The sequence below is a fragment of the Patagioenas fasciata genome, chromosome 16 (assembly GCF_037038585.1).
Source record: "Patagioenas fasciata isolate bPatFas1 chromosome 16, bPatFas1.hap1, whole genome shotgun sequence".
NCBI lineage: Eukaryota > Metazoa > Chordata > Aves > Columbiformes > Columbidae > Patagioenas > Patagioenas fasciata.
The window spans coordinates 6,433,164-6,455,424 of record NC_092535.1 but is presented as its reverse complement, the minus strand read 5'-3'; the positions used below and the strand labels follow the sequence as shown (position 1 = coordinate 6,455,424).

Sequence of the window (22,261 nt, the reverse complement as noted above, 5' to 3'; positions counted from 1 at the left end):
TTCCTTAACACTGCCTGCATGCTTCCAACACGGGGAATTCCTCCTGGTTGTGTCAGAGCAGGAAAGGTGGTTTATATCCTGTGCCTGGCCTGGAAACAGCCCCGGCTGAGCTGGAGGCAATGGGCAGCGGGACAGGGGTTCAGGGCGAAAAACTGCTGACGGGCTGGGAAAACTGCTGCTGCCAGGAAGGACAGATGTGGCAGGGCCGGTGCTGCTGCCCAGTCAGCGGCGGTGAGCACTGCGAGGGCTGTGACGACCTTTGCTCGCAGGCAGGATCCTGCCCCTTGCTCTGGGGGAGGATTTGGTCCTGTGGGTGTTGAGGGGAGCAAAGCCAGGGGTTCCCGGTATGGGATGCAGCCCACACTCCCCCAGCTGCCCCCTGCTCTTAACTGGGGGCTGCTGGGTCCCAGGGCTGGCTGGGGACTGTGTGGGACACCCTGAAGGGCTGAGGACGCCGGGTGCTGCAGGCAGGTGGGGATGCACATGGGAACAGCAGGTGCTTTGAGCCACACAGAATAAGGCTGGAGAAGACCTTGCTCTCCCCTTGGCAGTACCGCTAGGACCGTGGCCTGGCTGAGAAAGGAGCGATACCATCTCAGTTTTCTTCTGCCTTCTTTTTTTTCTGTGTCCTCTCAAAGTCTCTGTTGATTGCAAATTGTTATCATGAAAGCGCATCCCATGCTGCAAGAGCAGATAACGCTCCACGCGCTCCCGGGCGCGGCGGCTGTAACTCCTTGAAGGCTGGGCTGCTGCTGAGTCCCACCGCAGCTGCAGATGAAAATAAAAACGCTAACGTGGGGGGATTTATCATGTTAAGCAATCTCAGCCCATCACTTCCTGCTCAGCAGGGCTCTTGCTGGAGGCACTGGGGCGGTTGCAGGACCGTGCAGCCCAGGCTGGGCGCAGGGATTTGTGCAGCTGGACCTTGGTGCTCACATCTCAGAACCAGGAGATGCCCCGAGTGGGGCTGAGCTGGGGCACATGGGGTGTGGGACACCTGGTGTCACCCCACGTCTCCCCTGAGCAAGCACTGTGCATGGCTGTTTGGACAGATAACGGCGCGGCCGGCAGCAAGGGCTTTTACCAAGGTTATCTGTGAAAGGGCCGTTATCTAGCACATGACAGTGGAAATGGCGATTGCACGGCGGCTGGGGTGCAGGGGGGACATGTCCCCCAAAAAACGGCCAGACCCAGCCCTAGAGGGGGTCCTGCTGTCATGCCCAGCCCCCAGCTCCACCAGTGCTGCCCCCAGCCCTGACACTGGGCTGTACCTGTGGTGGCCACCGCTGTGGTGGCTGTCCCCACACTGTCCCCACAGCAGCCTCGCAGCTCCAGGGCCACATCCCAGGAATTGGGACTCTTTGCTTTATCCCCGTTGGGACCAGACACATCCACGCACCTGACCCAGTGCTCCCAGTTCCACGGAGCCGGTGCCATACTGGTCCTGCTGCTGTGAGCTCAAGGAAAATGCTTCTGCAAGAGATTTGTGTTGTTTTTTTGGTTTTTTTTGGTTTTTTTGAAGCTGAAGGGCAACAACAAACACAGGGATTAATCCCAGCTCTGTAAGGACTCCCATGCTCCTGGCGACAGCATCAGTCCCAAGGATCTGGCCTGGCCCCGATGAGGAGCTGCTAATGAGCACAGTGAAATGCTGCCGTCCTGCCCAGAGCTCGGTCTGTGGAGGGGGATCAGGGGGTTTGGGGTCTGTCTGGTGTCTAACAGGTTTAGAAAATATTGCCTGGGACTATCCACCAGCAGCAGTGACCAGAGAGGTCTGAGCCGAGACACACATCAGCACAAGCTGATGGCTGCTGGGGGATCATGTGTGTGCATGTGGGACAGGGCTGTGGGTGCAAACAGTGCTTCTGGCCAGGGGTGCTGAGCTGTGTGTGGCTCCCAGCAGCTACCAGCCCTGCGCGGGGTCTGAGGTGCTGGAAGGAACCCTGAATGCCGGCGGCAAAAGCATCTGCCCCGCAACACACACGAGGGATGCTCCAACCTTCCCTGCATCGAAGCCCATTACAGGCAGCTCCCGCCCGCCAGCATTAATGATATCCACCCAATTAGCCGCTGCGAGCTCTGCCTAGCCCCGAGGATTAGCAAACGAAATCATCATCCCGAGGCGTAAGTAGTTAACACGGCTAATTAGTCATGGTGTGAATCCTAACCCAAAGACTAACCCGGGCACAGACAGCGCTGTGGGCAGGGGGCTGCTGCCCGCCCAAGCCCCCCTCGGCTGCTGGGAGCTGTTTACGGCGAATTTACTGGGCTCGGGGATGCGTTATTTTTACACGTTGCCATAGTTACCGCTACCATTATAAAATTAAGCCTTGAACCTTGCAGAAGAAATGGATCTGTCAGAAGTGATTATTTTAGCGCCTGTGTTGTTGGTCCTGCTGCACTGCCCACCCCATGGCCAAGCCCCGCCGGGGCGATGGGCTCCCAGGAGATGGGGCTCTGGGCAATGGGGTCCCAGGTGGTGGGGTTCTGGGTGATGGGGTTCCAGGTGATGGGGGTCCCCACCGAACGCTCGGCAGGGGCCACGTCCTGCTCAGGGCGCATTGTTGACCAAGGCGCCGGGCAGACTGCTGCAGCACCGGGCTGGCCTGGCCGCACCGCGCCAGGAGCCACGGCGCCGGCACAACCCTTCCACGCTGGCAGCACCGTCGAGCACGTCTGGGGCAAACAAAAGCGCACTGAGAGCGAGCTTTCAGCCCGCGCCATGGCTCCCTCCCGCAGCGCTTGCTTTCCCCCTTCTCCTGCCTCGCTGCAGATTTTTCCCTTTCCCTGCACTGCTGCTCACAGGGACAGGACTTGGGGCGCTGCCAGAGCTGTGGCCAAGCGCAGCTGAGTTGTGAGGCTGCTCGGTGCTGGGGGGAGCAGGGAGCCCAGGGACCCCGCAGCGTCCTGCCCATGCTGCTCCTGCACCCCCAGAGCTCCCTGGAGGGTTCCCCATTCTGAGCAGCAGCTCCCAGCGCTTTTCCCCAGATGAACCTCCCGAGCATCCCTGGGAGCATGCAGAGCGCTGGGGGCATGATGCACATGTGGGTGTCGGGAGACCAGGACCACCCCAATGTGTCCCCATCAACTGATCCCACATGAGGAGCCTGGGGACCCCCAGTACAGGCAGGACACCCCTCGTGCCGCCCCGGGACCCTCTCAGGCACTGGCAGGACCAAGCCCAGCAGCTCTATTTGCCGTACCCGTGCCAGCTCTGCAGTGCGATTGTCCCTGACCAATGTCCCAGCAAACACCGAAAGCACAAAGCGAGTCTTTCTTAAGCGCTGGTTGTTCCTGTTCGTCCCACGGCTCTGGAAATCCCTCTTTAATCATTGCCAGAGTCTTGGCCTCCACAACATCCTGCAGCGAAGGACCACACGGGCCAAAGGAGTGCTGGGCGCAAAGGATTTCCTTTTGTCACCACGTTTGAAATGTGTTTGACACCTTCATTTTCCCCTCTAAGATGGGGAATGGCCGGAGGGCTACCCCTGAGCTGCCCCACATCCCCTCAGCTCCAGGGATTTAATGAAAATGAGCCCAGGTCAGTCAGAGAGGTTCCCAGCAACCATAGCTGCAACAACACAACCTCCTGTTAGACACTGGAGAATCCACACGGAGACGCTGCATCCCTCACGCTCCTTCATCTCTCTGAGGCTTGAAGCCCTGGACCACAGCCTGGGGGTCCTGGTTCATGCCCCCATGGCCACATGGCAGTGCCCAGGAGTCCCCTCCTCCCTGAACACCCCACGAGTCCCCCAGGGCTCCCCGGTGCCCTGGGGTGGGTGTCGCATGATGTGGGCTTCACTGGGGCTGTGCTTGGGGGGCTGGAGAGCCCTTGCTGCATCAGGCCCCTGGAGGAAGGACGAGGCTGGCAGTGAGGCTGCGGCACCAAAACTGTTCCTATGACAACCCCAAATCCCAGACCTGTTTATCCCCTTTAATAAAAATCCACAATAACCATGAAACCTGGGAATGAGATTGAATAAGTAAGACGCAAAATAAATCAGTGGCAGTGTAAAGCATGTCACCGTTTTGCTCCAGCTTCTTTCCTTGCTTTCCAAGGAACAGACTGAGAAACGGGGAGCTGCAAAGGGGCGAGCTGGCGGGGCTGGAATTGGTGGAAGCAGGATCCAGCCATGCAGCACCCCGGGGATCCTCCCTCCAGTTCCCTCTCTGGGCAGGAGCACAGCCCAGGGCAGTCAGAGGGCACAGGTGAGACCCACATGGCATCTCCTGGGGACACTCAGAGTGTCATTGAGACCCTCTTGCTCTTTCCAACCCCCTCAAAGCACCCCAGCTGCTCCTCATGCTGCTCCTCATCCATGTCCTGGCACAGCATCCCCCATGGCATCACCCAGTCCCCATGGCATCACCTGATGCCCATGGGACCGCCTGGTCCCCATGGCATCACCGAGTGCCAGTGGCACTTCTCCTTGCTCAGCCCTGACTCCAGCACAAGCTCAGCTTGTCCCACTGCCCCCGAGTGCTGCAGCCCCCTCCTGACCCCCAGGAAACTCAGGAGACACCCACAGCCCCCAGCTTCAGCCAGCCCCATACACGAGCTGAGACAACGCTCTTCCTCCTTGTTAATTAAACCATTCATTCCCCTCCCCTCACTGCTGGGACCGGCCTCCTCCGTCAATCACATTCTTTCAACTAATTGCTCTCTGTTATTCCTTGGTTTCCATCAGAGGCTCGTGCTCCCCATTGGCTCTTGGCACAGCCTGTGCCTCCCGTGCTGGATCACTAGCAAGGCACGGTGTGGCACAGCATCACACAGCACGGCACGGCAGGGCACGGCACGGCAGGCATGGCACGGCAGGCATGGCACGGCAGGGCACGGCACGGCAGGCATGGCACGGCAGGGCATGGCACGGCACAGCCTGCACCACTGCCCCGGCACAGCACGGCGTGCTCTGCCGCCCCAGCAGGGCCTGCCAGCCCTCTCGCCTCGGCACGTCCAAGCGCTGTTTCCCACCTCCCGGGGCCGGGAGCGGAGCAGACGCTCTGGCAGCCCCTGAGCATCCCCCGGCCTTTCTCAAGCTCCTGCTTTCTTCCCCTCCCCAGGGCAGGGGGTCCGTGCAGACCCCGCATTGTGCAGCACAGCTCATCCCTGTGCTCGGCTTTGCCATCACACGGGGTCCTAACACTGGGCTTACAGACCACACAGAGGAAAAGAGCAACTAAAACCACCGCTTCTGCTCCACACTCTGACCCTACCCCTGCTCGGCCCCGGCTGCGGGCAGGGGGACCCTGTGTGGTCCCAGCCCCTGTGTCACCCCACAGGCCCCAGCCACCGCAGCTCTCGCCCCGTCACAAGCACCCACAATTCTCACTCGAGCACCCAGCAGGTGGTTCAGTGGAATGTGACACGCGGCAGCGCCAAGAAATCACCCGGATGAGCAGTGAATCCCCAGCCCCGGTGTCACCAGCGCTGTCCCCGGCACGAGCTGCTCCCCGGCACGTTCCTACCTTGTGTCCACGCTCGGGCGCCTGTTTGTGCTTTCACTGCCGGCACACCCCGGGCTGCTGGCTTAAAGGATTTTCCTATAATAACCACCAAATCCCTCCCCTGGGCAGTTAAGCTGTAAACCTGGGCCCTTTCCTAGGTGCACAGCGCTCCACGGTGCTCTGCTCACTCGCTGCTTTGCATATGCTCGTATCAAACTGGCTTGCCCCCCTCCTGACCCTAGCCCAGTGCTTAAAAAGCCTGAAATCCCCTTGAATTTCATTTCCCCTTGTCTGCAAGGTCTATCCCCGGTTTCGGTCTCACCCACATATTTTACATACTCCTGCCCATAATCCTGACGTGAGCTTTTCCGAGAGCTTTGGTGTCCTCCCTGTGCAGTGGCTGAGCAACCTCATGTTGGGGCAGCCACGGTGCAGCCATGGCTCTGTTCAAGAGCTGGTGCTGCCAGGGGCTTCACACCGGTGCCCCCACACCCCTCACTGCTGCTGGGGCTGGTGCAGAGGCGACTGAGCTGGGGACAGGTGCTGGGGGTGGCAGTGCTGGAGCCCTGCCCTGGTAAACCCCTACCACCACTGTGCCCATGGGGTGCTGGGTGCCCCTGAGCAAGAAATGACCCAAAAGTGTCCCCAGGGCACGTCCCCTGCTTATTCACTCATGCAATTCACTCACTTATTCACTCACTAATTTCGGAAGTGGGTCTTCTCCCCCCAGAACAATCCCCTCCCTGAGCAGATCTCTGCCAGCACACAAAGCTCCCTGGGGTTCACACGCACTATGTCACGCTGTCCTGTTTCACTTCTCTTTTTTGTTCTCACAGTAAAAAAGTAGATAAAGTTGGAAACCAGCAACTGCAGCAGCTTTCAAGGTTACAGGCAGCAGCAGCGGCAGAAACACCAGGTTCCTCTGTCTGAAAAGCACGTTTCGCCTCAGCCCATGCCCACAAAAGGTGTTTGCAGGTGGTGGCACACAGTGCGGTGGCACACAGTGCTGCCACAGGTGGGTACACGTGCGCACGTCATGCTGGGGTGTGGAGCACACACGCTGCGGCTCCCTGTCACCACCGTGCTCCGTCCTCGGCCACCGGCCTGCTGCCCTTGGAGGGGACACCCAGCATGCGTGCATGGAGCAGGGGACGTGCATGGAGCAGATGTGCATGAAGTAGGCGTGCATGGAGCAAATGTGCTTTGAGAGGGAGATGTGCAGAGAGCAGATGCGCATGGAGCCCACGTGCACGGAGCAGGGGATAAGCACAGAGAAGGAGACTCACACACAGCAGATGTGCATGGAGCAGATGTGCATGCAGCAGATGCGCAGGCACTGGCCGGGGCTGGAGCAGGAGATGTGCACTTCTCAGGGGAGAAGGGGTGCAGGGGCTGGCAGGCTGATGCCAGCTGCCCTGATTTTACCACAGCACCAGCAGCCCCATCCCCAAATACCAGCTCCTCCGGGAGGGTAGGGAAAGTCAGACAAGAGCTTTTCCTTGGCCCATGAGCTGCAGCAACGTGGCCCCAAGGGCTGTTCCCCGGAGTTGCCCTCTGTGTGATTAGACTATGCAGGTTTGGGGGGAGCTGGGCAGCCGCCCTGCCCAGGGGGCTCAGCACGACCCTGCAGCAGCATGGGGTGTGTGGGCACAGGGCTGTGGAGGGGACACATCTCCGCAGACCCCATGGGACCAGCACTACGGCTCTTGTTCTGAACACAGTGGGACTGAACAGCACGGTTGTTTGCTGCCTAAAATGAGGATGAGCTTGGTGCGGCAACAAGAAAGCACAAATCATGGAGCTGCTGAGCTGGGAAGGTGCTGCTGGTGGCCGGTGCCGGTGGGACAGGTGTGCCTGAAGCCCTCCTGGAGCCATAAGCACTGCATGGCTTGCACAAAGCAGAGGTGCTGAGCCCCATGGCCTGATCCTGTGCTCAAGATGGCCACTGTGTCCTGGGAGAGCTGCGGCTGAGCCCTGGAGCAGCAGGTCCAGACCTGAGCCTCACCCTGCCCAGCACTGCCACCAAGACAGGAATTAACCAGGGGATCTTTGCCGAGTTGTGCCACATGAACAGATTCACTTATTTATTGCACTCTAGAAATGTCCCTGCTTCCTCCCTGAAAATGGGCTCTTTGGCCTCCCGGGCTGCGGTTCTGCACATCACTTGGCATCTACCCTGATGCTGGCATACTCGGAGCAGGCTGTGCCGGGGCTCCTGCCGCGCCGCGGGGCCGCAGGCAGGGGCTGCAGATCGGCGTAGTGGATTTCGTTGTCCTCCTTGCTGCTTTGCTGCAGAAGTGCACACAAATAGTGAATATTGTCACTAGAAACATCTTGCAAAAAATAACCCAAATGGCAGGTTCAAGGTGGGACGGTGGTGCCACAGATGTGCGGGTGGCCCCACACCATGACACGGAGCATGCCAGGACCAAGCACAGGCGGCCGCTGCTCACCCAAGGCCCACCCCAGCCCCGGAGCCATGCAGAGTCCCTGCGAGCTGGGGCATCGCAGTGGGATGCTCTTCCTCACATTCACAGCTTATACTTACCTTGCTGGGCAGACCTGAGGCCTCTGCATCCAGGACTTCACTGCTGTGGGGAGGAAGGATGGTCATTAGAGCTAAAGGAATCCGGGTGCCCTTCCCACCCAGCATAGCCCTCCTCAGTTCTCCCAAATTTTAGCTGGGGTCTGTGACACATGGCCATACATAATACCGACGCTGAAGGCAGAGGGACAAGGTGCTGTCTATGCACCTGGGCTGGGCTCATACACCGCGGTGAGGGGCTGCAGGGAGCCCCGCATGCTGGGCACTGCCCAGGGACGCTCCCGTATACACATACAGAAGTGATGCGTCTGTGAGCAAAGGGCATTTTCTGGGGAAAAATACAGCTTCAGATGGAGGGGAGACCAGGATAAAGCAGGTTGACAACGTGGTTCATTCATCTCATGGTGCAGAAGGAAGAGGCAGCGGGTACAAACCTGAGGGTGCTGGGGGGTCTCCCTGCACAGCACCACAGCATCAGGGGTGAGAAGCTGCCCATGGCCACCGGCTTGTCCAGGCACCGTCTCTCTGTCTCGCCTCTGCGCTTCCTCCTGTACATGAAAAAGGCGACAAAGAGGCCGAGGAGGAGGAAGCAGAGGACGACAGCTGCAGCCACCGTGCCAGGAACGAGAGATGTCTCTGTGGAGACAGAGCAGGGAGAGGGTGATGGGCATGGGGCAGCACAGGCCCCACTGTGGGCAAGGCAGGGCTGTGAGACGGATCCTCAGGAGCTGTGTCCTGCGAGGCTGCACTCACCATACAGGGACACCTCTGTGCCACCTCCATGCCAAAACTCCTCACCACCGTGCAGCGATTTAATGAACTTCACACAGTAATAGGTGCCGGAGTCCTCGGGCTGAACATCCCTGATGTGGATGGTGAAGTCTGTGTCGGACCCACTCACTGCCCTCGTCACACGGGGGAAGGAGCCCGTCTGGTCATAAACAGTCACGTTCCCGCTGTCCAAGCCCTTCAGCCACTTCACGGGGCCAGCGGGAATGCCTCCAGATATGGTGCAGTTCAGGGTGAGCGTCCCCCCGGCTGCCACTGACACCTTGTCCTGGGGCTGCCGCAGCTGGAAGCCTGGATCCACCTGGGCATCCGCACCTGGGCACAGTGACAGGAGGGTAGGGGCTGAGGGACAGAGCCAGGTGAGCGCTTGCTCCACTCATCCCAAGCGGCACAGGCAGAGCGGCCCCAGTTTGCTCCCAGTTTGCAGCAGCTCAGCTGAGAAATATCCCTGAATATGGCAGAGACCAACCACAGGCACTACGAGTGTGGGAGACCCGATTAAAAATGAATAAGGGGCAAATTTGCATCCCAGGCCACATCCTTAACAAGAGGCGATGTGGGCGCTTGGATTTCGGGTAGGTACAGGGGCAGCCAAGGGGAATTCCTGGCAGGAAAAACTCCCAAGTGCTGTTAAACATTAACGCTCTGCCAGCTCTGTACAACAGGAGCCAAAATCACTGGGCCTCTGTGAGGAAGCGGTTTCAGAGCCTGGGGCTGTGCTCAGCGGCCAGGAGCAGGCTCTGAGCGGGGATGTGCACCCCGGAGCCGAGCAGAGCCCCCAAACCCTCCTGCCCAAAGCCCCCGGCTACCTCCGGTACCAACCCGGCAGGGATCGGCTCCGCACACGCAGGGCTCAGTTCTGCACACCCGGCGCTCGGTAGTGCATATCCCGCCCGCTTTGCCCCCCGGCATCCCCGCGCAGCCCAATAAGGGGTTCGGAGAAGGAAAGCCCCCCCACCCCTCCCGGTGTCTCTTTTTGCCGGCCCGACCCGTTAGCGATCCGTGGCGGCGGCCGGGCCTCCCCCGCGCCGTGACCCACCCCCGGGCAGCAGCGGCCGGCGGGGCAGGGACGTGGGGGGCTGGCGGGCGCTGGCCGGGGAACTGCAGCCGCCGTCCCGCTCCGTACTCACCGCAGAGCCGCAGCGGGACGAGGCTGAGCGGCCCGAGCAGGAGCGGAGCCGCCGCAGCGACCGGGCGAGCCATGGGCACTGCCCCAGCTGAGGCTGCGGCGGCGGGTCCGGGGAAGGAGAAGCTGCGCAGGAAACGGAGGCGAGGAGCCGGGAACGCCTTCGGTGCCTGCCCCGGGGCGGGCGGGGGCAGCGGCGGAGCCGCCCGGGAGCTTCGCGGGACTCAGCCCCGACGGGACTGTCGCATCACTCCGAGCGCGGGGGCTGCGCTGGCGCGGGGCAGGAGCGCGGCCCGGACCCCCTGCTCCGAGAGCCGCAGCGGTGGCTGCGGGGGGCTCAGGGGAAGCCCCGGCCGAGCTCTGGGCCATTGGAGACGCCCGCCCGTGTCACGACCCTGTTGGCAATGCTGGGTGTCCCCGCGACACCCTGGGGTGCCGAGCCGTGGGCTGGTCACGCGTGGAGCAGGCCGGATCAGGACCCCTGCCTCTGGCTGCCCGGTGCTGGTGGCCGTGGCTGTGGCACACATCTGTGGGGAGAGTGGGAGTGACATCTCTGGTGAGAATCAGCCTCATGATGTGTAAACACCATGGGAAACAGTGGGACTTCTGCAAGGGGTCTGTGGAGGAACTTGGCTGGTGATGAACCACTTCCTTCTCCTTTGCCAGGCGATAGCTCAGCACTAGTTGAGCTTAGCTGAGCTGAGCTGAGCCGAGCTGAGGTGAGCCAAGCCGAGCCGTTGGGAAGGGGCTGTGGGACTCACAATGGCTCCAGTGATACAGGCGCTGCCGCTTGCCTGCCTGATGCTGCTCTTGCTCTGGAGAGCCCCAGGTGAGTGGGGACCCACACAGCCCCGCATTGCTGGCAGGGCCACCCTTCCCTGTGCTCACAGGGGTCTGGGGCTCTTCTCTCACTGCCTCCCAGTTTGCTTTTATCCCCAGCCAAAGACTTTTATTTACTCCAGCACGTCCCTGGGGCCCCAGGCCCCCCCCATCCTGCAGTCCCCAGCAGTGCCAGCTGCTCCACGGGATGAGGAATGGGGATATCTCTCTGTCCCCTGTTTTGGGCTCAGGGCTGGGGGTCTGGCAACGCCCTGTGTTGTGCTGCAGCTCCAGGGATCAGCCCCAAACCCTCCTGTAACTATGCCCAGGTGTGGGTGCCCAGGTGGATCCAGGCTTCCAGCTGCGGCAGCCCCAGGACAAGGTGTCAGTGGCAGCCGGGGGGACGCTCACCCTGACCTGCACCATATCTGGAGGCATTCCCGCTGGCCCCGTGAAGTGGCTGAAGGGCTTGGGCAGCGGGAACGTGACTGTTTATGACCTGATGGGCTCCTTCCCCCGTGTGACGAGGGCAGTGAGTGGGTCCGACACAGACTTCACCATCCACATCAGGGATGTTCAGCCCGGGGACTCTGGCACCTATTACTGCGTGAAGTTCATTAAATCGCTGCGTGGTGGTGAGGAGTTTCGGCGTGGAGGTGGCACAGAGGTGTCCGTGCAAGGTGAGTGGGGCTCCCAGAGCTCCCGGGGGATCCAGCCCTGCTGGACATAGCCCCCCAGCCCATCCCAGCTCAGGGGACTCTGCTCGGGGTGAGCGGGGACGGGGACGGGGCTCTGGGGCCCCATGGGAACCCCTCTCCCTGCAGCCCTGGGGCCGGGGGGTGGCAGATCCCACTCTACAGCCCCACGCTTCTCCCTGCAGCCAAACCCAGCGCCCCAGTTGTGTCCGGGCCCGACCGCAGAGCAGAGCCAGGGCAGTCGCTGCCTTTCACCTGCACATCCGGAGGGTTCTTCCCCAAAGACATCAGCGTGAAATGGCTCAAGAACAAGGCCCTGATCACATCTCAGCCTCCCCAGATCGTCCCCGGGCAGATGAAATCCTCCTTCGACATGTCCAGCACCGTGACAGTGACGCTGCAGGAGGGCGATGTCCGCTCGCAGCTCATCTGCAAGGTGCAGCACCCCACACTGGAGGACCCATTGGACGGGACCTACCCGCTCAGCAGAGCCCTGCGAGGTGAGGGCTGGGGGCACCGGCGCTCGGGGTGTCCAGTCCCTGGGGGTGTGGGGCACCCCAGGGGCAGCAGAGTCAGGGGACCCTGTTAGCTGGTGCTGCTTCTCTTCCCAGTGTCCCCCAGAGTCCAGGTGGTCATGGACCCATCAAGCCCCGTTAAGGTGAAGCAGACCGTGAACTTCACCTGCCACGTGAAGAGGTTTTACCCAGGATACGTGACCGTCACCTGGCTGGAGAACGGGACGGAGCTGAAGATGCAGAACGTCTCCCGGGCGGCGGAGACCCCCCAGGGCTTGTTCGAGCTGAGGAGCCTGGTGGAGGTCCAGGCGACGGAGGAGAAGAACGGGTCCGTGTTCACCTGCCGTGTGGTGCACGATGCCCAGGACCCCATCACCAGTACGGCCACCCTGTGGATTGTCCCCCTGGCCAAGGAGGAACCAGAGGACTTAGCCCAGCAAGGTAACGCTGTGTGACAGCTGCTGGGTCCCTGCCGTGGCAGGGGGATGTAGGATCCCTGTCTTCAAGCCCCGGCCACTAACGTCCCCTGTCCCCACTGCAGGTGTGAACCTCCTGGCCAGCCCCATACTGTGGCTTGGCTTGCTGCTGGAGAAGGGGCTCCTCGGCGGCCTCCTCATCTTCCTCTTCAAGCGCGGGAGGGCATGAGAAAGAAACGCTGGGGCTGCGGCCCCGTCCTGCTCCTTGTCTGCCTGAACCTTTGTCTTGTGTACCTGGAAATAAACGAGCTGCCATGGGATGCTCTGCGCCGCCGGTCCCCGCTGCCCGGCTCTGCCCGTAGCCTGCACCGAGGCTGCGCGCACCGGGGCTACTCTCTGCACACCCGGCGCTCGGCTCTGCGCACCCGGTGCTCGGTGCTGCACACCCGGTGCCTGATTCTCACACGTGGGGCTGGTCTCTGCACGCCCGGAGCTCGGTGCTGCACACCCGGTGCCTGGTTCTCACATGCGGGGCTGGTCTCTGCACACCGGGAGCTCGGTGCTGCACACCCGGGGCTGGTGTCCGCAGAGCCAGTGCCCGGTTCCGCACACCCGGGGCTCGGCGCGGTGCATGGCACCACCGGGCCGCCAGGTGTCGCTGTGCGCGGCGCCCGGCGGTGTTTCTGCCCGGGGTGGGTTGGGCGGCGCACGCGGGGCGGGGCGGGGCGGGCGCGGCGCCCGGAGTGTTTAGAGCGCTGCACCGCGGCAAGATGGCGGATAGGGACGAGGCGCTGAGGGAGTTCGTGGCTGTGACCGGCGTCGAGGAGGAGCGAGCGCGGTTCTTCCTGGAGTCCGCCGGCTGGGACCTCCAGGTAGCGCCGCCCCCGCCCCGCTCCCCTCCGCGGGCCCGTCCGGCTGAGGGGACTCAGCGGGGCCGCGGGCCTGGAGGCCGCGGCGGGGGAGGAGGAGGCGCCGGGCCGGGAGCTCGGCCTCGCCGGGCTGTGGGGAGCGGGCTCAGCTGGGGCCGCGCCTGCGACGGCTGGTTGGGCCGGCGGCCCGTCTCGGTTCTATCGTTAATTTGGACACGGCTCGTTTCCAACCCGGGCCGAGGAACCGGCGGGTTCGGGGATTTTCTGCGTTCTGTCGGTTTTCTGTGGGCCTTCACGAGGTTGTTAGTGCTACAGTGTTTGTGCAGCCATCAGTTAAGCCCCGGCACCCCCAGAACAGCGGGGCGATCGGCCACCATGCCGAGCTGTGCTGTCTTCTTCAAACAGTCTGCCCGTGGTTAATTAACTCCCAGTCCACTCATGGCTGTTGCAAAAGCAGCTGATTCAGAACAGTAATTTTAGCATAACCCCTATAGAAATGCTGCAGAATAAAAACGTGCTGTTGTGTGTATCTGCCCTGGCGAGTGTCCTGCCATAACAAAGCCAAACATTGGGAATTGGTAAAGCCTCATCTTTGCCGTGACCTCCAAAGGGGAAATGACACAAAATGGTTCTGGCATTGATGTACCTTAAGAGCTCCAACGTGACAGAAGCTTCATTTGTGTTTGTGGCCTTTTTTTGCCCTTGTTCAGGAATATTTGCTCTCTTCCTGAGAAGCTCCTGTGGTTTTCCTTTGCAGATTGCACTTGCTAGTTTCTATGAGGACGGGGGTGACGAGGACATTCTGACTCTTCCCCAGCCCACACCAAGTTCTGTATCCAGAAGCTCCACATCCAGGTGAGGAGGGAACTTTGCCTCAGGCCGGTCTGTTTGTCAGTGGCTTGTAAACATGACAGTGAAAACCATTTATGTGAAAAAGGCAAGCTCAGTCTGAAGCATTGCTGAATGTTAATTTTCAGGAGAAATGACTCTGTGTTAGGTCTGCTTCACCTCGAGTGGCTCTCTAGAAATAGTGGAAACCTCAGCATTTATAACCCGTGAGCATAGATGTTATTGCACAACTAATCCAAAGATCAGTTAAGGCAGCTTGCCTCATGACTCAGGAAAAACTTGATTTGTTTTTTTACCTTAGAAGACAATCAATTGGTGGTGCTTTCATTTGAGCAGATTGTATCTCCATGGGAAAAATTTCTAATTTTCTGTGACACCTGATCTGATCAAGTTGAGCACTTTACAAAAATAAGTTCACTTTGCATTACCAGATCCCTGTGCAGTAGGGAAATACCACCCAGGTTTAAAGAGGAGGAGTTACTGACTGTATCTTGAAGGAAAAGCTCTCAGTCCAGACGTTGGTCCGTACTGGAGGGGAACCCTGTTCCAGTTTGGATCACAGGCAGAAATAACCAGTGGGGAGGGATGTGGGGCTGGAGGAGAATGCTGTGCAGGTTTGAGTGTGTCAGCTCTGTGAAAGGGAACAAAATCCAGACACGAGCAGAGCTGGTGACTGACCAACCGTGCTGTGCTGCAGCTGCTGCCAGAGCTGCTGGCCGCTCCTGTTTGCTGCAGGTGTAGCCAGCAGAGAGGTGCAAGAGCTCGGTTCATCTCTGTCAAACCAGCACTGACCCATCATTTCACAGAGTGATGAATCAGACCCGAAAAGTAGAACAGAGTCAACCAAGCTGCTGCATACAGGAGCTTTTGTGTACGTGGTTGGAACGTGTTGCGGGGCTGATGTGCCACTCTGGTTGATTTTGCAGTGACCACAGAGTAACATCATTTCGAGACCTTGTTCATGCACAGGAGGAGGATGATGAAGAGGAGGAGGGACAGCGGTGAGTTTTTAGTTAAAGACTTAAAACCTCCATGTGCATCCCTGCCCTTTTGTGATGGCTTACCACTTGTGCAGGGGTTGGTTTTCTTTAAAGATTTAAGTTGGTACAAAATTCCTGTAGTGAAAAGTCTCAGGTGGCACAGAAAGGTTGGTCAGTGTGAAGTCTGCGTACAAGCACGTGCTCAGTTTGCATCACTGAATCGTGCAATTGAGAGAAAGCCTGAGGGAGGCTGTGGAAGTTGTAGGTCAGGAACAGAAAAAAAAGCTCAGATCATCACTTGTGTCCATAGAGAACAGTGTGGGAATAATGCAGGGGTTGTTTTTATTTCTACTTGGGGTTTTGGTTGTGGTTTTGTTTGGGTTTGTGGGGCTTTTTTTGGTTGGGTTTTTTTTAGGTGCTGCTTAAGGGTAATGTAGTGGAGTGTGGAGGTGGAAGGAGGAATTTAGGTTCCCTTTCCAAGGGGATCACAGCATAGTAGTGGGAAAGCCATCTGTGTTGTCAGCTGCAAGTAGTTAAATACCCTCAAGGTTAAGGGCAAGGGAAATGGGGTGAAACTGAGCGATGTTGAGGTGGCTCAGCCAAGCAGGGCTGTGCGCTTTCCTGCAGCCAGACCCGAGCTTGCTGTTGTGTCTTGTCAGCCAGCTGGAAGCTGATGAACTGCATCTTCCAGAAGTGCTTAATTGCACTTCACTGACTGCCTTCATTGCTTCCAGTTCAGATCCATCCCATGCGTGGTGACCTCTGTGTGGCACGACCATGTGCCTTCCCTCAAAATACTGGTCAGGTGTTGCCCACCTTCCACCTGACAGGTCATAGACTTGCTGGAAGCCTTGTTGAGCTTGGTATTATAGCTGGTACTAGAACATGAAACTGAGCCTTAGTATGGGATGTTTCTCCTTGCTATGGATGAGAGGATTATTATCACTTTATTGAGGTAATTTTGCAGTAACTGACATAAAACCAAAGCTTCTGCAGTACAGGAACTTGTAGGTGGCTACAGCGGGAGCTAATATTGGTAGCAGCTGAGCACAAGCACAGGTGTCTCTTCCAGTAGTAGCAAATATTTGTAGATCCAAGCTGTTCCATTAAACTGTACAAAAATGAACTGAATCCTGATGTAAAGCTACCTTATCCTGTCAAGTGTACTGGTTTTGGCAGGGCAGAGTTAATTTTCTCCACAGGAGCTGGTGTGCTGGAAACAGGTTTGATAACCTAGGGATGTTTTCGTTGTCACTGAGTGGTGCTTGCACAGCATCAAGGCCTTTTCTGCTCCTCACCCTGCCAGTGAGCGGGCTGGGGGTGCACAAGGAGTTGGGGGTGACATGAATATGACAGCTGACCGCACTGACCAAGGGGTATTCCACACCATGTGGCAATAAAATTTGGGGGTAAGGTTGTCAGGGGGGCTGCTGTTTGGGTACTGGCTGGGCATTGGTTGGTTGGTTGGTGCTGAGCAATTGTTTTCATTTGCATCACTTGTCTTGTCTGGGTTTTATTTCTCCTTCTGTCTTATTTTGGGTTTTGTTACAATTTATTATTATTATTTATTTCAATTATTAAACTGTTTTTATCTCAGCCCACAAGTTTTCTCACTTTTACCTTTCCAATTCTCTTCCCCCCATCCTGCTGGAGGGGAGTGAGCAAGCGGCTGCGTGGTGCTTGGCTGCTGGCCGTGGTTAAACCACGACAACATGTGTCTCCTGGAGAAGCCGTGGCCCAGCCTCACTCAGGAGCCGTGTGCTTTCTGTCAGGTTTTACGCTGGCGGCTCAGAGAGGAGCGGACAGCAGATTGTTGGTCCTCCGAGGAAGAAGAGTCCCAACGAGCTGGTGGAGGATCTGTTCAAAGGAGCGAAGGAGCATGGGGCAGTGGCGGTTGACCGGACAGCCAAGAGTGGCGGCGAGAGCAGCAAACCTAAAGTGAGGAGTGCAAGTTCTCCTTCCTTCTGTTCCCTACATCAGTCATCACCTGTGTGTGGCTCCCACCATGACAGCGATTTGGTGCTGTGGAGTCCAGAATTCTCTTAAAAGAACAGCTCAGTCTGGGCTCCTCTCTCAGTGCAGCTCCAAGTCCTGTGTCACAGCGGCAAGAAAAGCTGCTCTCTTGTGCCGTATTTATTAACTTGTTCAAGCTGGTGACTGTGCCTGCAGGACAGCACATGTTGCTGGTGCCACAAAGCCCCTATGCTCACCTGTAACGGTGTTGGGGAGGGGGCAGCAAGCTGGCTGGGGTCTGTGTCACTGTGTAACCTCTGCCTGCCCTCTGTCCTGCAGCCTTTCGCAGGGGGAGGGTATCGCCTCGGGGCCACTCCGGAGGAAGAGTCTGCTTACGTGGCAGGAGAGAGGAGATCCAACTCTGCCCAGGATGTGAGTATCTGTTCCATTTTGGAGATGTCACCTGGGGGATTTTTCTGCTAGAGCTATGCAGCTTGGGAGCCCACAGAGTTCTAAAGCTTGATAGAAATGTGAGAGGACAGAAGTGTGGTAAATCCTGCTTCTCTTGAGTTTTCTGATTTGAGAAGGGTAGATGTGTGGGTCTTGGATAAGGAGCTTTCTTCATTAAGAATCTGAGTGTTCCTTCAAAGTGTGGGTTGTGAAAAATAGTGTGCAAAGAGCACTGGGTGATTAACTCTTTATCCACTGAGTAGATGTGGAGCTCACAGCATTGCTGCCAAGTTTTTCTCGTGTTTCCTTTGTCAGCAAATACCCATCTAGGCCTCGGTCAGAGCTTAGTTTGGGCTCCTCGCCCAGCACACGCTTGGCTTTTGAACCATATTTGTCACAAAGGGGTCTGTGGTGCCACCTTCTAGGCACTGGTGTATGACCATTACATACCCAGTGCTTTATGTTTTTCCCTCAGCCCAGAGGAACCTGGCTGGAACACTTTGTGCAGCTCAAAATTCCTCTTCCAGTCAGGAACTTCTCACTTGGCATCCAGTTATTGTTCTTACCAGGCTGCTTCAGTGAGGCTGATCAGTTTTGGGGGGCTGCTGCAGGTCCATGTTGTGCTGAAGCTCTGGAAGAGTGGATTCAGTCTGGACAGTGGAGAACTGAGGAGCTACCAGGATCCATCCAACGCCCAGTTTCTTGATGATATCCGCAGAGGGTATGTAGTGAGAGGGGTGAGAAAAAACAGCTGTTTTCTGAAACAAGCATTTGTGGAACTCAGGATGCTGAATCAGTGGCACATTTCAGTTGAGATTTCTTAAAAGAGCTGGATTCTTAGTATGGAAACCATGGGAGGGCAGACTTGAACATTTACTGCAGATAAGTGGGAGGTGGCTTTAGTTTGTAGGAGGCCTTGGGAGTTCAAAATGTGAACAAACAGACATATTTCGGCTGAGAGTTCCTCATGCATCACATCACTCCAGGTAAAGGCCAGGGAAAAGTAACCTTTAATTTGTGTCTGTTAGTGGGGAAGTGTACATCTGCCCTCTTAATTAAGACAGAGGTCACTGTGATTCCTGGAGTTCCAGACGTCTGCGGTTGGCACTTCTCCGCAGTTTCCTGGCCTGTTTCCCGAGGCAGCTTTCTGAGGCCGCTCTCTTTGCAGGGAAGTCCCGGCGGAGCTGCGCAGGTTGGCACGGGGCGGGCAAGTGAACCTGGACATGGAGGATCACCGTGATGAGGAGTATGTGAAACCCAAAAGTGTCTTCAAAGCTTTCACTGGAGAAGGACAGAAGCTGGGCAGGTGAGGAGACAGCAGTGCTGGTTTGCTGCCTGTGTGAAGTGAAAGTCGCTCCAGGGTTTTGCTGGGTTGATCCTTTTGATTCATTGTTCTGAAGAACAGGCACTCTGTCCCTGTGGTGCAGGATCCATTCCTCCAAGAGAGGAAACGAGGCTGTGAGCTGGCTCAGCCTGTCCACGGCAGGAGGCACATCCTGAGTTTGGAACCCCCACAGTGTGTCACATAGGAGCAGCATTTCCAAGTTATGCTGCCCTTTTAACAGCTCCTCATGTCTCCCTGTTCCCAGCACCGTGCCGCTGGTGATGGGCACCAGCTCGCCGGCCCAGCAGGCAGCCAATGAAGCCAAAGCCAGTTCTGCCATCGCCATTGATGAGTCACAGCCCATCACCAACATCCAAATCCGGCTTGCAGATGGTGGGCGACTGGTCCAGAAGTTCAACCACAATCACAGGTACAAACACAACTGGAAATAACAGGTTACTAACTGGGAAAGCCTGGATGACTCTGCAAACTGTGCACAGATGAAGCAGATGTTAGAATCCTGGCTAGCCTGCTAAAGGGACCTCTGGGAATCCTTCTCTGTAGGTGACGATGAACACAATTGTTGTGAGGTTTTAATGCAACCATTAACTGTTGGAAGGGTAGGATTTGCTTTCCAAATAGTGATGGATTATAGCCAGTGATGCTGCACCTGGGAGCTTCAGTATTATCAGTGGAAGTTTCCTTAATGTCACCTATATTAAAAAAAAATATATATATATCTCTTTTAAGGGCTTTAGAAACTGTCAGATAATTAGGAACTTAGCTTGGTTGTTCTGACTCTCCATCAGACCTTCCTGCTCGCTGAGCGGAGTGCCAAGGGGTGTGCATACAGCAGGGGGTTCCCTTGGATGAGCAAAGCTGGTTTATACACCCTGCGGCCTTGTCAGACTTCTCCTGAAGTCCTTCTTGCCTCCCTGGTCTCAGAGTGTGGCTATTTGGTTATACCTACCTGTCCAGTTTTTGTAAGAGAATCAAGAGTGATGCAATAAGTTACAAAAACCTTCTTTGGTGATCAGGCGCAGGAAATGGATGTGGTGTCGCCGTTGTGGCTGCTTGTGGGAGTTGAGCTCATCGTGGTTATACCGTGTGTGATGAGCTCAGTCACTCGCAGCAGCCAGTGTCAAACAATTTGTTCATCTCTTCATCTTGAAGGGTTCATCAGCCTTCAGGTGGCCACCTGACAACAAAAATGTTCCTGTTGGGCGACTTGAAAAGAACGTTTAGCTGAAAATCTTTAACCTATAGAGCAGCTTGTGTTATTTCACCAAACAGGAGCTTACAGAGGAGCGGTTTAAATCGGAATTGTGGAGCCACGGCCTCTGCTGTTTGCTGAAGAAAAAGTACAGCGGCTGCAGGGTTGTGTGCTCTGGGAAGGGTGATTTTGGGCTGTTGCCACGTACTTTCACGGGATGTTCAGTAACAGGATCCCCCCGTGTGTCTGATCCCTTTGGACAGGGTCCGCGACATCCGGCTCTTCATAGTGGATGCCCGGCCAGCCATGGCAGCCACCAGCTTCGTCCTCATGACCACCTTCCCCAACAAAGAGCTCACTGACGAGAACCAGACCCTGAAGGAAGCCAACCTGCTCAATGCCGTCATCGTGCAGCGGTTGACATAGAGGAACGCACCTCCAGCCACCTGCAGCGCGCACCTGTTGTCCGGTCCTGTGCGTACACCCGTGCCGCGCAGGCTCGCATCTCCTCCTAGCTCTGGGTTCTTAGGTCTTGGTTGGACTTTTTTTCTCTTTAGTTGCATTTCCCTTTTTTTTTTTTTTTTTGTGAGGATGATCAGTGGACTTTAAAATAAATAAACGAAACGAATCCGTTTTGAAAGGAGCTGCAGCCTATTGTGCCACAAATTCTCCCAGGAGATTTGAGTTACTTTTGTGGATTGTGTTACTGTGCTTGTAGAGGGAAGGTAAAAGGGGGAAGGGAGCTCCCAGGGAGCAGTTTCCATCCATCCGACTGACTGCTCATCTCAGTCTCTTCACTCTTCCCTCTCCTCCAGGGACTGCTGCAGAGTACTCCCTTTATTTTCACACATTAAATATAAAATATATGAGAATGAGTGATCTGATGGTCAGGACAATGGTTACACCACTGTAAAAGTGTGGGGGAAGTCTGTGTGAAACAGCACTTGCTCAGTGTGGGGAAAACTCTGATGTGTGTGCAGGTACAAGGTTTAACGCTCTTCCTGGGCTTTTCTGGAAAGTTCTGGCTGTCCTTCTCTCAGCAGGACTCTTGGGGTGTTCGCTGCTCTGCCTGCAGTTTTAATTTGCTGTATTGCATTTCTCTGAGAAACCCAACTTGCTGCTGACTTCTTTCCAAGAAGGCACAGAGCTGAATCAGCTTCAAGTGACTGAAAGTAAAAGGCAAACAGAGTTTATCTTACTGGAAAGCAAGTTTTATTTTAAGAGGTGGATTACTGAGGTGATGGCAACACCTCAGGTGGAACAACTCAAGGCTGTAGCATCCTTTTGATGATTTATTTCCTCTGCTCTGCTGAGGACTAACGCAGCCAAACACCTGGAGTTCTCCAGCATTGGTCTGTTCTGTTTGTGTTTTGGGCTCGGGTCTCCATATCTGTCCTTTGAACAGAATCCTGTGGGTGAATTCGTTATCCCTGTGAGGGACAGGCAGCGCCGCTGTAGCGGCACCAGTTGCTGTCTGGTGTTGTGCCACGGTGCTCTGCACCGACCTGCGGTGGTTCTGCTGCCCCGGCCTTCGCAGCTGAACCGTGAGCCATCGGCTGCCGGAAGCTGCTGCGCTGTGTCCCCACTCAGCTCTCTGAGGTCCCAGGTCCCTACCCTGGTGCCAGCGCAGGAGCAGCCGTGGGGACACGTGGGCTGGGGAGGGACGGCAGGTCGGGCAGGTTTGGCACGAGGAACTCGCTTGGCTGCCTGTGCTAATCCAAACCCAGACCTTGGCAAGGGCATTTGGACAGCAGTTCCTCAGCTGAGAGCTGAATTAACTTCCATTTCTCATTACTAAATGGATAAATAATGTACGTAGCAGCGAATTTGTAAATTATTGTGAAAATTAACATTAAAAGCCCACAAAATAGGAAAACAGTGTTTGACCCTTTCTAATAACGGCTGCCATCTGGTTTTGTATTTTGGATGATGTACACGTGGGTGTCTATTCTTACCGCTTTGGGTTGCACTGCTGAGCTGTCTTCAGCTGAATGAGATTAAAAATCTCACTGCATTTTTAAAGATGTTTTTTTTTTTTCTGCCAGGCGAACTGGGGGTTTGCCTGCCTGTATCACCACGTGTTGGTATTGTGAGCACTTAGTCACCTGTGTGACCCAGTACAGAGAGAATTGGGAACAGGAGTTTCCCTCAGAGCTAAAAATAGTCACAGCTGCCTCATGGGAAGTCACTCATTTGCAATTGTTCGTCAGGGGAGTTTTGTATCCTGATCTCTGTGTGCACTACTTTGGGGACCTGGGACAACATGT

The 22,261-nt window shown here is 56.7% G+C and overlaps 3 protein-coding genes across 6 annotated transcripts; 2 read left to right on the top strand and 1 right to left on the bottom strand.

Annotated features, from left to right (window-relative positions):
* Positions 1–7,508: 7,508 nt before the first annotated feature.
* On the bottom strand, positions 7,509–10,178 carry LOC136108036 (signal-regulatory protein delta-like). 3 transcript variants are annotated; one of them, XM_065849485.2, is made up of 5 exons: positions 9,916–10,178; positions 8,750–9,127; positions 8,431–8,632; positions 8,000–8,039; positions 7,509–7,740 (listed from the first exon to the last, which is right to left on the bottom strand). In XM_065849485.2, exons 1-5 carry the CDS (start codon positions 9,986–9,988, stop codon positions 7,612–7,614), a joined length of 822 nt encoding a protein of 273 aa, XP_065705557.1. In that variant the 5' UTR covers positions 9,989–10,178; the 3' UTR covers positions 7,509–7,611. The 3 variants fall into 3 exon arrangements, with proteins under 3 accessions (XP_065705557.1, XP_065705556.1, XP_065705558.1); XM_065849484.2 differs by having other exon boundaries at positions 8,000–8,042; positions 9,916–10,162; XM_065849486.2 differs by having other exon boundaries at positions 8,000–8,042; positions 8,750–9,100; positions 9,916–10,154.
* A 389-nt stretch (positions 10,179–10,567) lies between these two features.
* Positions 10,568–12,744, top strand: LOC136108034 (signal-regulatory protein beta-1-like). Its single transcript, XM_065849482.2, has 5 exons — positions 10,568–10,740; positions 11,060–11,410; positions 11,611–11,925; positions 12,037–12,381; positions 12,482–12,744. The coding sequence occupies exons 1-5, from the start codon at positions 10,674–10,676 to the stop codon at positions 12,583–12,585; spliced, it is 1,182 nt and encodes a 393-aa protein (XP_065705554.1). The 5' UTR covers positions 10,568–10,673; the 3' UTR covers positions 12,586–12,744.
* A 340-nt stretch (positions 12,745–13,084) lies between these two features.
* On the top strand, positions 13,085–21,870 carry NSFL1C (NSFL1 cofactor). 2 transcript variants are annotated; one of them, XM_065849483.2, is made up of 9 exons: positions 13,085–13,228; positions 13,983–14,080; positions 15,001–15,075; positions 16,827–16,992; positions 17,347–17,439; positions 18,069–18,178; positions 18,626–18,763; positions 19,047–19,211; positions 20,258–21,870. In XM_065849483.2, exons 1-9 carry the CDS (start codon positions 13,127–13,129, stop codon positions 20,418–20,420), a joined length of 1,110 nt encoding a protein of 369 aa, XP_065705555.1. In that variant the 5' UTR covers positions 13,085–13,126; the 3' UTR covers positions 20,421–21,870. The 2 variants fall into 2 exon arrangements, with proteins under 2 accessions (XP_065705555.1, XP_071671853.1); XM_071815752.1 differs by having other exon boundaries at positions 19,023–19,211.
* Positions 21,871–22,261: the final 391 nt, after the last annotated feature.

Excerpts from the sequence above, each read along its gene's own strand:
- LOC136108036 (XM_065849484.2), bottom strand. The coding sequence starts at position 9,988 with ATGGCTCGCCCGGTCGCTGCGGCGGCTCCGCTCCTGCTCGGGCCGCTC. Across the intron at positions 9,128-9,915 it reads CGTCCCGCTGCGGCTCTGCG|CCCCTACCCTCCTGTCACTG; the intron begins GTGAGTACGGAG and ends TCTGTCCCTCAG. Across the intron at positions 7,741-7,999 it reads CCTCAGGTCTGCCCAGCAAG|CAAAGCAGCAAGGAGGACAA; the intron begins GTAAGTATAAGC and ends GCACTTCTGCAG.
- LOC136108034 (XM_065849482.2), top strand. The coding sequence starts at position 10,674 with ATGGCTCCAGTGATACAGGCGCTGCCGCTTGCCTGCCTGATGCTGCTC. Across the intron at positions 10,741-11,059 it reads CTTGCTCTGGAGAGCCCCAG|GTGTGGGTGCCCAGGTGGAT; the intron begins GTGAGTGGGGAC and ends AACTATGCCCAG. Across the intron at positions 12,382-12,481 it reads AGAGGACTTAGCCCAGCAAG|GTGTGAACCTCCTGGCCAGC; the intron begins GTAACGCTGTGT and ends TCCCCACTGCAG.
- NSFL1C (XM_071815752.1), top strand. The coding sequence starts at position 13,127 with ATGGCGGATAGGGACGAGGCGCTGAGGGAGTTCGTGGCTGTGACCGGC. Across the intron at positions 13,229-13,982 it reads CCGCCGGCTGGGACCTCCAG|ATTGCACTTGCTAGTTTCTA; the intron begins GTAGCGCCGCCC and ends TTTCCTTTGCAG. Across the intron at positions 18,179-18,625 it reads CTTGATGATATCCGCAGAGG|GGAAGTCCCGGCGGAGCTGC; the intron begins GTATGTAGTGAG and ends CTCTCTTTGCAG.